This window comes from Macaca thibetana, chromosome 14 (assembly GCF_024542745.1).
Source record: "Macaca thibetana thibetana isolate TM-01 chromosome 14, ASM2454274v1, whole genome shotgun sequence".
NCBI lineage: Eukaryota > Metazoa > Chordata > Mammalia > Primates > Cercopithecidae > Macaca > Macaca thibetana.
The window spans coordinates 115,711,576-115,725,363 of record NC_065591.1 but is presented as its reverse complement, the minus strand read 5'-3'; the positions used below and the strand labels follow the sequence as shown (position 1 = coordinate 115,725,363).

At 38.3% G+C, this 13,788-nt stretch overlaps 1 protein-coding gene across 1 annotated transcript; it reads right to left on the bottom strand.

Annotated features, from left to right (window-relative positions):
* Positions 1-12,823: 12,823 nt before the first annotated feature.
* Positions 12,824-13,788, bottom strand: LOC126934805 (putative olfactory receptor 10D3). The gene has a single exon (XM_050755625.1). The coding sequence runs from the start codon at positions 13,786-13,788 to the stop codon at positions 12,850-12,852; it is 939 nt and encodes a 312-aa protein (XP_050611582.1). The 3' UTR covers positions 12,824-12,849.

Here is a 13,788-nt window from a genome sequence, read left to right as displayed (position 1 = left end):
TTACTCAGCTGCCACCATCAGTCCCTTACCGGAGGGAGCACATGAGCCAATGGGTGCAGGAACTGAAGTGAATGAATGCTGGAATAGGCTGGTCACTCCTCTCTGGCGGGAGCAGGCTGTGTGTGGGCCCTGCAGCAGCGTCCAAGCGTGTTACAATGCTCTTTTAGCTCTGCTATCTGAGAGGGGGTGTCTGCAAACCCCAGATCCCCAGAGGGCATATGTTACGATCAGTGATCCTTTAACATTTGTCATTCACAGGTGGCTAAGTGTGAACCAGCTCAGTGAAGGGTCAGAGTGACAGCCTTTTACACCCTGCCCTCTTGGTACCTGAGTTCTTGTCCAGCATCCAGGAAGAATCCGGTCACATGAATGAATTGAAGGGTGGTGTACGTGGAAAATTTCATAGAGTGGTGAAGGTGGCTCTCAAAGGGAAGGGAAGCTGGAAGGGGGATGGAGTGGGAAGATAATCTTCCCCTGGAGTCCCACCTGAGGACGGTCAAACTCTTCTGTGAAGTCCCACCATCAAGCCATCCCTCCAAAGTCAAGCTGCTTTTCTCCGATGTCCAGCTGCTTCTTCTCTTCTCTCCTTCTCTGCCACTACACTCTGCTTCTCTGCTAGTGGAGTTTGAGATTTTTATGGGTACAGGGTGTGGGACAGAGCAGGACAGGGTGGATTTGGAAAAAGCAACATTCCGGCGGGAAAATGGGGATGTGAAGTTCTCATTTAGGGCTGTGAGTCCAGACTTAGGGTGGAACCCTTGCCAGAGACTCCACCATTTTCAACCCAGTATTTCCCTGCCTCCTGTCTGTATCAGTTTCAGGCACCAACTGGGGGTCTTGGAATGTATTCCCTGAGGATCAGGGCAGACTACTAGAGCTCATAGAAGTATCTGCACTCCCAGGTTCATTGCAGAATTATTCACAGTAGCCAAGATATAGAAACAACCTAAGTGTTCATTGACAGATGGAGTTCCCACCATTTACAACAACGTGGGTTAACATGGAGTACATTATGCTAAGTGAAATCAGCCAAACAGAAAGACAAATACTGCATAATCTCCCTAACATGTGGAATCTAAAATAGAAGTTGAACTCTTGGTAACAGAGTAGAATGGTGGTTGCCGGGGACATGGGTCAGGGAAAGGGGAAGATATTGGCCAAAGGGTACAAACCTTCAGTTATAAGACAAATAAAGACCTAAGGTATAGCATCGTGACTATAGCTAGTAATAAAACATTTTATATCTTAAATTTCTCAAGAGAGCAGATTTCGAGTGTTCTCACTATATACAAAAAAAAAAAAAAAAAAACTACGTGAGGTGATGAATATGTTAATTATCTTGAGTTTGGTAATCATTTCACAATGTACATATATATAAAAACATCACATTGTATAACCTAAATATATGCAATTTTTATTTATCAATCATACTGCAATAAAGCTGATGAAAAAAATGGAAATAAGCCAGACACAGAAATAAAAACATTTCATGATCTCACATACGTAGAATCTAAAAAATTGAATACACAGAAACAGAGTAGAAAGGTTGTTACTAGGGGCAGGACCAGGTTGGGGGAAGATGAGGAGATGTAGGTCAAAGGGTACAAAGTTGCAGTTACGTAGGATAAATAAGACTAATGTGCATATCACATATTTTATACTAGAAATTTGCCACGATGGTAGATTTCAGGTCCTTTTACACAAACAAAAGTAAATGTGAAGAAATGTTGATTTGCTTCACTGTAGTAATCATTTCACTGTGCTTATGTACAAGGATAATAAAGCATTATGTTATACACCTTAAATATAGGCAATTAAAATTTTATGCCTATAACATAAATTGTTTTTAAACCAACAAAAGAAAAAAAGATAATCTGTAAAATTGCCATAATCAATGCAATGTGAAATTGACATAAGAATAGACAGATCAAAGAAATAGAAGAGAAAGTCCAAAGTAGACCCACCCAGTTCTTCGACTGAAACCTCATAGCAACTCAGTAGGAAAAGATGTCTCTTAAACAAATTACGTTGAAACAACTGAATATTCACTTGGGGACAAAAATGAACATTAGTCTTTACTCCAGACCATGAACAAAAATTAATTTGATATGGGTCATAGATACAAACAGACAAAATTAAGCTATAAAACTTCTAGAAAAGAATACAAGAGACTATCTTTAAGACCTAGTATAAGAAATGTACTGTTTTGTTATTTTAACTTACATTATTCTATAACCCTTTTTCCATGTTGCTACATAATTTTGATAGTCAATAATAATGGGGACCATATAAAATTTAATAAGTCAACATATTATATTTTACGTAATGTTATCCATATCTGAATATTTAAATATCATTGTTCTTGCCATTTGAAATGAATTGGTGCTACTTATATTTTTCCTTTAGAATAATTTCTCAATTTTAGACTCATAGGGCCAAAGTATATAAACATATAAACTTATCTTACTTGTATTTAAAAGTTTATTTTCTAAAAGGTGTCACCAACGTGTTTTAAACTTCTGAATGAATCATGCTGCTTTATTCCTTTGTACTTTCACAAATCCTGCTCTTTTTCTTCTTCCACGATTTTTTTTACAGACCTGACTTTTATTATCTGTTATAAAATTTAATTTAATGTTTCTTCACTCACTGCATGTTTTTTTTTTCTCACATCTTTCCCCATTTTGAGACAGATATTCCTCTTAAGTGCTGTCAAAATCCTGCGTGTTCATATATTGTTGCAATCATCACCTTCAGGGTAGGATAAATGCCTTGTTGGACTTGTAAATTCAACTCCTGTCACTATACAAAACATAGAATAGAAAATAAATACTCCTGGAATTAACACATAAATCAATAAATGCTACCAGTAGTGTCAAAATGCTGTGGGGTTTCTGTAGCTTTGTTAATACATAGTTTGATTATTTACTATTTAATATTAGTTTGCTTATTCAGTAGATATAAAATGGTATCATCACATCACATTGTATACTATATTTTTCAAAATGAATAGTCACATTAAAGATCTGTATTTATTAGTTCAGTTTTCTTTTGCATTAATTGTAATTTATTTTATTATATGTTTGAAATGATCATGTTGATATGTTTCTACATGTTCGATTCAATTTTAAACCTACATGTAATTTTGTACACTATTGTTTGAAAATTTTTATATTTTGGAATATGTTTTATATTTTGAAGTATAAATGAGCTCTTCTCCATTATTTGATAATGTATGTATAGTTTATCTTCTTTTAATTGAGTCCCTGCAGCATATATGAAGTATAGCATGTAGAAATCAGAAACACAGCCTAGAAAGTGCAATGTAATGTAAGGTGAAATATTATAGTATTTATCATCTAAAATTAGAATACAGAGGAAGCATAGCCTAAGTCTTCCCACCTGTATCAGGTCAGACTTTTTGCAGGAGAATTTCAATAAATTTTAAAAAACCATCAGTTGCATCACAGAGAGTGGAAACAGCCTATCCAAATGTATCAAAGTTTGATATAGTTAGTTTTGGAAAAATGACAAATAATTTAGTGAGTGTAGAGTATAAGGCCTGATGGGGAAAATAGACAAGGCTATGAGGCTGGGTATTGAGATACAAACAGATTATAAAAATCATTGTATGTATTAGAGTAGATTTTACTCTAAAGTTAGTGGGGAGACATGAAAGATTTTAAAGCATGGGAATTAACATGATCAGATCTACTCTGTGTATAAATATCTATGCAGAGCTTGTCATTTCTTCCAAATTACCAATGAACTTGTAAAACAAATTTCCTCCTCTGTCCCTGCCCTTCCAAAAGCACACATCATGATTACCCCTAAAGCCAAGGAGAATTGGTCATTCTGTGCTAAGGTTGGAGATGATCCTATGTCCATCAGGGGGCGATAGAGCACAGTTTGCAGAATACTGATTATCATGTGGTGTCCAGGCTGGCACAATTTATTGTCCAGTTACTGACTTCTTAGACTGCATCACATATCTAATATGCCACCAGAATCCTATCTGTAAAACTAATATAGACTAAATAGGAGATATGGACCATGGCTGTCATATTGGTGCAGGGACAGATACCGGGGAAAAGATCAGAAGAACCAGGGATGATTTGAAGATCCTAGGAGAGCCGGCATGTCTTTCTTTTGGATCATAGCCAAAAAGGCAAGGAGAGGACAAAAGCAAGTTCCTCATTCTTGATGAGACCTCCCTTCCACCCTCCAGGACTTGCAATGGAGACTGTGCCCAGTGACTTGCTTTCAATTTGGTAGGTTATGCGCTTAACATTCCCAAATTGTGATAGAGAGTTTGCCCAGAGGCACGGAGCCCAGTGAGGCCACCCTTTTCTCATATTACAGGAACCTGAGACTCCAAAGAGGGAAGGGATTAAATCCTATTACTGGCATATCCGTCAAAGGGAAATTCCAAGGTTTCCAGCTCCTAGGTTACTAAGAATCAAAACAAGGAAACATTCTTATGACCAGGAGTGGTAAATTCATATCCTCAGATTCATTACAAATTTACAATGTACAATTCTAAAATCTAGCATGTCCTATATGTTAATTAATTCCCTTTTATCTAAATACACAGCTATAACTAGAACTATAAGAAAAATTATCAAAGATTACTGTTCTCTGAAAGGAAGCATACAGTTGAGGCATATTGAGTATATATTGTCTTAGTGGTGACCTTTTGTTCCCCAGTTGTCACAACCACTATGGATGAGTTAGCAATAAATATCTTGAGTTTTCATGGCATCATACATGTTTGTGAGTGTTCTTCAAACCCTCATGACAAACTTGCTGAAACTGAACATCAGATCTACTGCTGTAAGGTTGATTCTGGTCTTATTATTTCATATAAATTTCTAGATCTTTGTATTCTGTTTAGTTAAAAACTTGGTCATCCTATTTCACTTCACTCACGCTGTTTTTCTCAGATGAGTGGTGTTTGTCAAGAATACATGTACTTCCAAAGAAGATGAGATTTCAAAGGTGAAACGTTTCTTTTAGCTTGGAGCATTAAGGAAAGTTTTGGCAGGAAAACAATGTTGGATGGTGTCCTGAAAAATGAGAATAATTTGGTCCTGTGGAGAACAATGAAACTGACATCCCAAGCAGAGGACACATGAAGACTAGGACTCGGGGTCACTGAAAGCATGGAATATGTGAGAAATGCACCAAAATTCAGGATCCACAATCGAGTGCAATGTGAGAAACATGGCCTAACATGGCAATAGAATAGTTTAGGACTGTACTGGAGAATCCAGACCATGTTGTTAGCATTGGTTTGAAAAATTACAAAGGAGTTTGAGTTGACCTGTGAAGAAGTCAAGAACAAAAGAGAAATAGGAAGAAAATTGGTGACAGAGATCGGAACCAGACGTTAAAAAGCTTCGAATGTTAAACTCAATATAATCAACCTTGACATCAATAGGAAATGGAAACGTACCAAAAAATTTTTTGCAAGACAGCAAAATGGTTTTGTCAATGTCTTATATAGCAAAACTGGCAGCAGGTTAAAAAAAACAAAGTGAAACTATAGAAATGAAATCATGATTGAAAAATATAAACAATTAGGTTAGTTCTTTTCAGAAATATTTGTAACTAGATAACTGTGGTTTAAAATTTAAAAGAAAAATGCATTTAAATGCCCTATTGAGGAACATGGTTGACTACTCTCAACCTGGATTAATTATATAAGGTGGCGGGACCAGAACAAAACCTAACTAGTCAGGCCCTTCCACTCTTGAGCTATACTCAAAAGAGAGCTTAATCTCAGTGAATCTGTTATGTATAAAGACTTCCTCCTTTGAGAAACTCTATTTCCGTGTTGCTCTCCATCTCTCTTTAAATGCAAAACATAATTTATTTACATAATTGTTTGAATAGTTGTATTGCCTTTTACTTTATTATTTTTTAAAATGATAAGACATTTCATAATCTTACGTTTGTTTGCTTTCTTTTTAAAATTGTTAACTTTTTTATTTCAATAGGTTTTTGGAGAACAGGTGGTGGTTGGTTACATGAGTAAGTTCTTTAGTGGTGATTTCTGAGATTTTGGTGCGCCCATTACCCGAGCAGTGTACACTATATCCAGTGTGTAGTCTTTTATCCGTCACCACCCCCTACCCTGAGTCCCCAAAGTCCAATTTATTGTTCTTATGCCTTTGCATCCTGATAGCTTAGCTCCCACATATGAGTGAGAACATGTGATGTTTGGTTTTCCATTCCTGAGTCACTTCACTTAGAATAATAGTCTCCAGTTCCATCCAGGTTACTGCAAATGCCATTATTTCATTTCTTTTTATGGGACTGAGTCATATTTCATTATATATATAAAATATTCCATTGTGTATAAACAATGGTGTACATTATATATACATCATTCCATGGTGTGTGTGTATATATATACACATATGTATAACCTTTTCTTTATTCACTTGTTGATGATACTATATTTTCTTATGTAATTTTCACAACAGTTCCATGAGGTAAGTAGAATTACTCTCATAATTTTCCCCATAACGAAGCAAACTTAGATCCAGGTATTTTTCTTTATAATATCTAAGATTTTTCCAGAGACTCTGCCCATGAGCTCAAGGAGAAATGAACAGTGTATGGGTCACAACTAAGAATCATGACGTGAATAATTTCATTAGATGAAGTTTTGGGGGAAGGATCAAGTCCTGAAGTACTGAGCAAACTTCCCATAGAAGTAAGCAAAGCTACAGAACAGATCTAACGAAAGAGGTGGAGAGCAGCCATCACTGGGCGGTGTCATGGAGTCTAGGAAGAAAGGGCCTTCGTGTTTATTTATTTGGAGGATGCTAGAAAGAACAATTTTGACAGAGTGGACTGGGAAATAAACCAGTAGATCTGAGGATTCAGACCACTGATGGGAGAGGTTTGTTAGTTTAAAGAAGCTCTGTGATAATGATCATTGGATCTGTGAGCAGATAACTTTGAGATTTTCAGTGTCATGTGTCTTATGAGTGTTTAAGTGTCAACCACATCTTGTTGACTATGAGACTTTCCACTCGATAAAACTGACCATCTCTTTATGTGATCCTCCGTGGGGATTATCATGAGTTGGGAATGTGTTTTAAAAGAGATGCTTGATTTTCCTGTGGCTTATCCTTCAGTGTCTACTATCACTAATACATACATAGGTTAGCATGCACAGGGGCTTAGCATGATTCATTTAAGTTTGGAAAATTAAGAGGCCATGTTATGTATGATCTTACACATATAACAAATAGTATGTAACAAAATATAACATGATTCACTCACATTTGCAAAAAGTTTAAATGGTATAATTCACAGAATGCAGGGCAGAGAAACTAGAGTTCTGATCCTGTCTTAGTCCTGCCATGAGGTTGCTGCATGAGCTCCAATAATGCAGGAGAAAGGGTCCTTGGTGGTAAGTGACTGAGCTAGTACAACCTACATCTGATGGTGCAGAGGTCAGTGGGTGTTAAGTGTTAGGTACTTCCCACAGGAGTAGAAGATAGCAGATTCCTCTCCATTCTGTTGGTGGAGTGCTCTGCCCACTCTATTCTTGGCACTGGCTGGATTTGCAAATGCTCTCAGCTGAGCTCAGTCATAATCAGCCTCCACACTTTTATTGAATCTTCATTGCCAAGTTCTCCTTAGCTTCATAGAGAAGTAGCATGTCCACATAATTTATTTTACACATCAGAACACTTTTAGGAGTGTGAACACTATTAAAAATCATGTATAAACTCTCCTGGCAAATCTGAATATATGGCCTTTTCTACAAAGGGCACTTCATGATAAGAAACCCATTCATGATTAGACTACTTTCTACCATCTCCTTCTCTCTCCCTATTTTCTTTCTTCTGTCTTTCACTTCCACCTCCAATCTTCTTTTATTATACTAATATAGTTCTCCCTGGAAATAGTGTGCTTAGTACATGCCCATGCTTCCACAAGATGTTCCCTTCCTTCTGATTCTGCACTTTCTCACCCTCTGTCTGATGTTTATTCACTCTCCCCTCCATGCATCCCTCATAGCCCGGCTCACATCCCACCTTTCCTGCAAAGCCTTCCCAAACAGCCTTGGTAGAAATAATTGGTCACTTTTCCATGCTCTCATTGCTTCTCTGAATTTATGATGCTGATGTTGTAATGAAATTATTAAAAGGAAGATCACTGGAGACTGTAAGAGTTGAAGAAGGGGGAAGGAAACACTAAAAGCAGCTCAACAGTCAAAGACAGGTTTTTTTTGGAGAATAAACTTGAGAGGGGCTTCTGGCCAAGTTAAGTCAGGAGCACTCTCTCTTATGGACTAAGAGTATTTAAGGGTTTGGGGTGGGAGAGCTTATCACAGGCTCAGAATGTTTCTATGTCTCTTTGTCTTGCTTATCTGGGAGGGAGAGTTTTTGTGTCTGTTCCTGTACATCTTCCTGCAGCTGCAGACGTACCCCCAGAGTCTGTTTTTAGCTTACCTATCTTAGTGCACCTAAAGAGAAAGGAATGTGCTTATTAGGGCCCACTGTTTTACTGGGGCCCATTGTATGAGTGTAAGTTTGGTGGTTACCCAAGAGACTTTCCCCCCTCTCTCTGTGCTCAAGCTGTCTTATCTGTGTTTTACTGTCGACTCTTTCTGGCTACTTGTTGTTAGAAGAGAAGTGATTTCTTTGAAATACATGAGGTTAGAAAGGGAGCTGGAACTTAAAATGGTGGTGTTTGTCCAAGATGACGGTGTTCCTGCTTTGTCAGAGACAGCCTGCAAGACATCCTAGCTTAGTTACTTACTAGCTGGAAACATTTCTTAATTTCTCTGTCTCTCAGTTTTCTCTTGTATAAAATGAGATAATAGGATTATGGTGAGGACCGCATGAGTTAATGTAGGTAAAGTGCTTGAGAATACCTAACACATGGTAAGCCCTAGGAAAGCATATCCTGCTGTTATTATCACATTTTATTATGGACCATCTATTCTGTATGATTCTAAAAACAGATGGTGGACTCCTTCAGGGCAGGGATCTTGTCCATCTTTATCAAGTTAGCATAACAATAGTATCTGCTGCAAAACAGGAATTTAATAAATACCGACTGAATTACTTCTCTGGGACGCCTATGGGAAAGAGATTTGAGGATATCAGTGCTGATCTTTGGCCAAATCGATGTAGAGAAAAACATTTATATGTACTTGCTTGTCTGCCTTCTTACTTCTCCTACCAATCATAAATATCTTTCTTGAGCTAGATATTATCTCATTTCTATTACTTCCCAGGAAATTTGCTTTTGAAAGGAGAAGGTGGGATTTGAGAGGAAATTTGTTCTTTAATGGCAGAATTTCAGGGATAAAAATATATTTTGAAACCAGTGCTCTAACCACCATGACAGAGTGGCCTCCTTCATGGAAATGTTCAGGTTGACTTGCTGTGTGCATGTTGAGCTCCTCTCCATAGTAAGAATGTTAGCAAGCTCCCGGGTCTGGATCCTCTTTAGGGAATGTTGGGCGCGGTGTTGCTCCTATCATAGACTGTTGTGCCTCAGGTCTCCCGGGGCCTCCCAAACTGAGGGTTCAGAGAAGGAATTCTTGAATAAAGTGAATAAACACATCTTGTAAATGGTTTGTTTTGTTCAAGATGTAAATATACCTGAAATAAAAGTTGTTTTTACTTTCAGGCTGTTTGGGAGCAGAAGGGATGGGAGAAATCCTTGGAGATGCTAGACTTGGCTTTTCTTTGTCAAACTAATTATTTATTTTCTAAAGTGAACAGCTCAACTGAAAAGAAAAAAATATCCACTGCCATGGAAAATGTTGCTTCTAATTAAGAAAGGAGGAGGACAGAGAAATTAAAGCATAGAATGCTACCCCATAGTCTCTGTTAAGCAAGTTAGAACAGCAGAGAACATACAAGAGCTTTTCTGCTGCGACTGTGAATGACCCCAAACAGGTTTGTACAGGAAGTACAGCTTTAGAGTATATTGGAAGAACTATGGTAAATAAGTGTTTTAACTCTGGTAATAGCAAGCTACTAATTAATGATTCATTACTAAGAAGCTTTAAAAATAACTAAAATCTCAAAGGATTATACATTTGAGAATGGAATCAAAACAGTTACGTAAATTGTGATTAAAATCAGATTTAGTTAAATCAGTAATAGGAAATAGATTTTCTAATGGTGGATCAGCATTCCTTTAAAAATGGATGTGATGTTTTGTCTTTATCTGTTCACTTTGTCTTATAATGTTAATAAGAAACGTATATACCAGAGAAAAGGGAAAACGTAGTTCCATTACTACCATTCCTCTGGAATGTTGAGTTACATCTGAAACCATTTTGGGGCCAGGGAGGGGCTCTGAGATCTTCTGTCAGATTTTCCCTTGGCCAATAACAGGGCTTTTGAGATGTTCTATGAATCCAAAGAAAGCGGATTCAACAAGCTAAATGCAAATCAATATTGGGGCTCAGAGGGAGGATTGTGAGCTGCTGGATCAAGGATCATTGCCCAGATCGGGTGGGAAATCAATAACTGAAAATCAACAGCCAACTCCTTACATTGGTCAGGAAACTTCCTAACGAGAGGGGTGGAGCACAGGTGACAGAAGAAGGCATACGGTGGGTGTTTGGGGATAGAGCTTTCTTTCAAGGTCTTGCCAATTTTTGTATCCTCAGTCGTCTCTCCTCCTTCCAGCAATCCGCAGTGATACAAAGATTCCAGTGCCTTCATCTATGACTCGTGTCCATTTTTTACTGGAAGAAGACACGAAGATATGGTGCTTCTGATTTCTGCGTGGCCCTTCTTTTTTGAGTCTCCGTTGCTGTGTGCCTCTTGGTATGCCCAATCGTTTCTCACCCTGGCCTTTGCCACAGTGAGATGCCTTGCCCACTTGAGGCCTCCACCATCTACATTCTGGAGTTAAGCCCACCATTGACTCCCTTGGTTACCGTTTTCTTCATAAGAGTGTGAGAAAATATCTTTATCTTGGATGTGATGTGCTTCTTGGGCTGGCATGGATGAAGTCAAGTGCTCCTTCTTGGTTTCTTCTCTCTTCTTGGTTGGAAAGATTTCTAAGCATTTTGGAAGGAGTTTCTTAGTGTTTAAGTGTAAAAGCCTTGCATTCATATCCTGGGCCTCTCACAGTAAAATGGGAAGAATAGCACAAATATCAAAGATTGTTTTGAAGATTAAATGAGATAGTTTTATAGAGCATTTATAATAATATATGACAAATAATTAGGGCTCTATAAATGACAATCTTCATACTACTGAACCGAAGACAGAAATTTGAGGCACAAATGAGTGAAGAGGCTACTAAGACAATTATAAACTTGACAGTTCCAAGGATACAGAGAATTCTGGAAAGAGACTTTACAATTCGAGTGTTATGTTTATGAGTTTTTGAAAATGGGTAAAAGGAGAATATGAAGCTGAATTTATTTTAATTACATCACAGTGGATTGGGAAGCTTTCTAGTTGGAATTTTAATGACATGGTGCTTGTATTTTGGTTAGAGGGGTAAAGAGGTAAAATTATGTGTACCCTAAGTGGTTAGTACTATGAATCCAGGAAAATGCTGAGTGTCTCTGTCTTCTATGGGATTTCACATCTAATCAGTGGCTCCACAAAGCGTCTGTGTAGCTGTTTTTGAGCCAAGGTAGATAACTTTGATGCACATCAAAAAGGAGGAGGTTGCATGAGGCCAAATGCAAGTATACATATTTTCTTTACAATTTTTTTTTGGAAGAGCAGAATTATTTGGCAGGAAACGAAATGATGCTTAGAGCTTTACCAAGTCTAGCAAGCCCAAATGAATACCCAAGAGGTAAGGGTGAGGTTCAGGTGTTAAAGAAAAGGTAGAAACACCTTTAAAGTTATGGGTAGAAAAAAAGATATACATCATGCTTTTTAATCTTACAACATACCACAGAGATCAACAAGTCCAGAAACTTGCAAACTTTTTCCAGTGGAATCTTAACTAGAAATCTAATACATATGATAAGTAAACAGGAAGTTCTCACTAACTGTATTTAACAAGGAAACCTCAGGATAAATTCACTGGAGTCTCGGGTCTCCTTGAATCAGGCTTGGAAAGTCATTTGGCCCAATCCATCAGCCTGACCTGATAAAGCTACTAAATTGTTACCACACTAATAGCTGGTAGCAAGACGGAAACAGACCCAAGTCTAGTATACTAGACACAACGCTTTTTACTTTCCTTAGGCAGTGGGGCTAAGCCAATCTGCCTAGAAATCTTTAGGCAGACTAATCAGGCATGGGGTCAGACATGGGATGAACATCCTTGCTGACAAATTCTAAGTTATTCCCTTTCCAGACATTTGGAGAGGAAAAAAAAAACAAAAAACAAAAAACAAAAAACACTGCATCTTGACTCTAGTCCTTAGTCAGTTAATATGTTTTTAAAATTATATTATTCTCTCAATCAGTTGTTTAAAATCTCTTTTCTTCTTTTTATTGCCTTTCCCTATAGGTTTGTCTCACAAATAGTATGAGGGGAGTAAATTGAGAAAAGTGGCGCAAAAAAAAAAAAAAAGACACAATGGAAAATACCTTCCTTTCAGGGACAGGCAATTCTCTATAGAAGAAAGGCAAGGTAACAATAACCAAGACTATATGACTTTGAAGATAGGTGAAGAGGCAGAACCTAGATGATAAAATAAAATATGTAAAAGATAATGTATTATAGCACAGTGGTCCATACCATTCAGCACAGTGCTGAAAATTCCAAGTCATTGTCACATATGAAGATTCCAGAATGAAATATCTATGTCAAAGCAGAAGGAATTCCAGAGCCATGCACCCATTTATTATAAGGAATTCCAGAGCTCAGCACCCTGAGCTCTTACTAACTCTCAGGAACATGGCCTGTCTTGTGCAATATTGTTTTCAGGGCTGTTTTTACTTCCTCATTCCTCAAGGTGTAGATCAAAGGGTTCAGCATTGGTCCTACCAGATTCATCAGAATTTGCACCATGGTTCCCAGCATGGGGTTGGGTGTGGGCTGCAGGTAGACAGTGATGATGGGCCCATAGGCACAGAGGATGGCAATGAGGTGAGCGCTGCAGGTGGAGAAGGCACGGCGACGGCCCTCAGTTGTACGAATACTTAAGATAGAAATCGTGATTCTAGTGTAGGATAAAAGAATTAGGAGAAAGCAGACAAGAGATATGAGGCCAACGTTGGTGAAGCTCACCCTCTGGGCAAAGGATGTGTCAGCACAGGCCAAGGGCAAGAGCGCTGGAATGTCACAGAAGAAGTGATCCACTTCATTGGAACCACAGTATGGTAAGGCAAAGGTGAGGGAGGTCAAGATACTAGAATGAATGCACCCTAACAGCCACGTGCCCACAGCCAGGGCCACACAGATTCTTGGGTTCATGATGACTGTGTATCGCAGAGGATAACAGATGGCAGTGAAGCGGTCATAGGCCATCACTGTATACAAGAAGCACTCAATGCTCCCCAGGAAGTGGAAGAAGAAGAGCTGGCAGACACAGTCTTTGTAGGAGATGAGTCGACTCAGCCCCATAAGGTAGAGCAGCATTTTGGGACAAGTCACTGAGGAGAAACCCATGTCAAACACAGACAAGTTTCCCAGGAAGAAATACATAGGTGTGTGAAGGCGAGCAGAAAACATAACAGCAACAAGGATAGACACATTTCCCAGTAGAGTGCAGGCATAGAAGGGCAGGAATAAGACAAAAAGTACCATCTCCAGCCCCTCTGTGTGTGGGATTCCCAAAAGGATGAACTCTGTCACTATGGAGCAGTTCCTCACCTCCAT

Bases quoted from the DNA above. Each gene is read 5' to 3' on its own strand.
- LOC126934805 (XM_050755625.1), bottom strand. From the start codon at position 13,788: ATGGAGGTGAGGAACTGCTCCATAGTGACAGAGTTCATCCTTTTGGGA.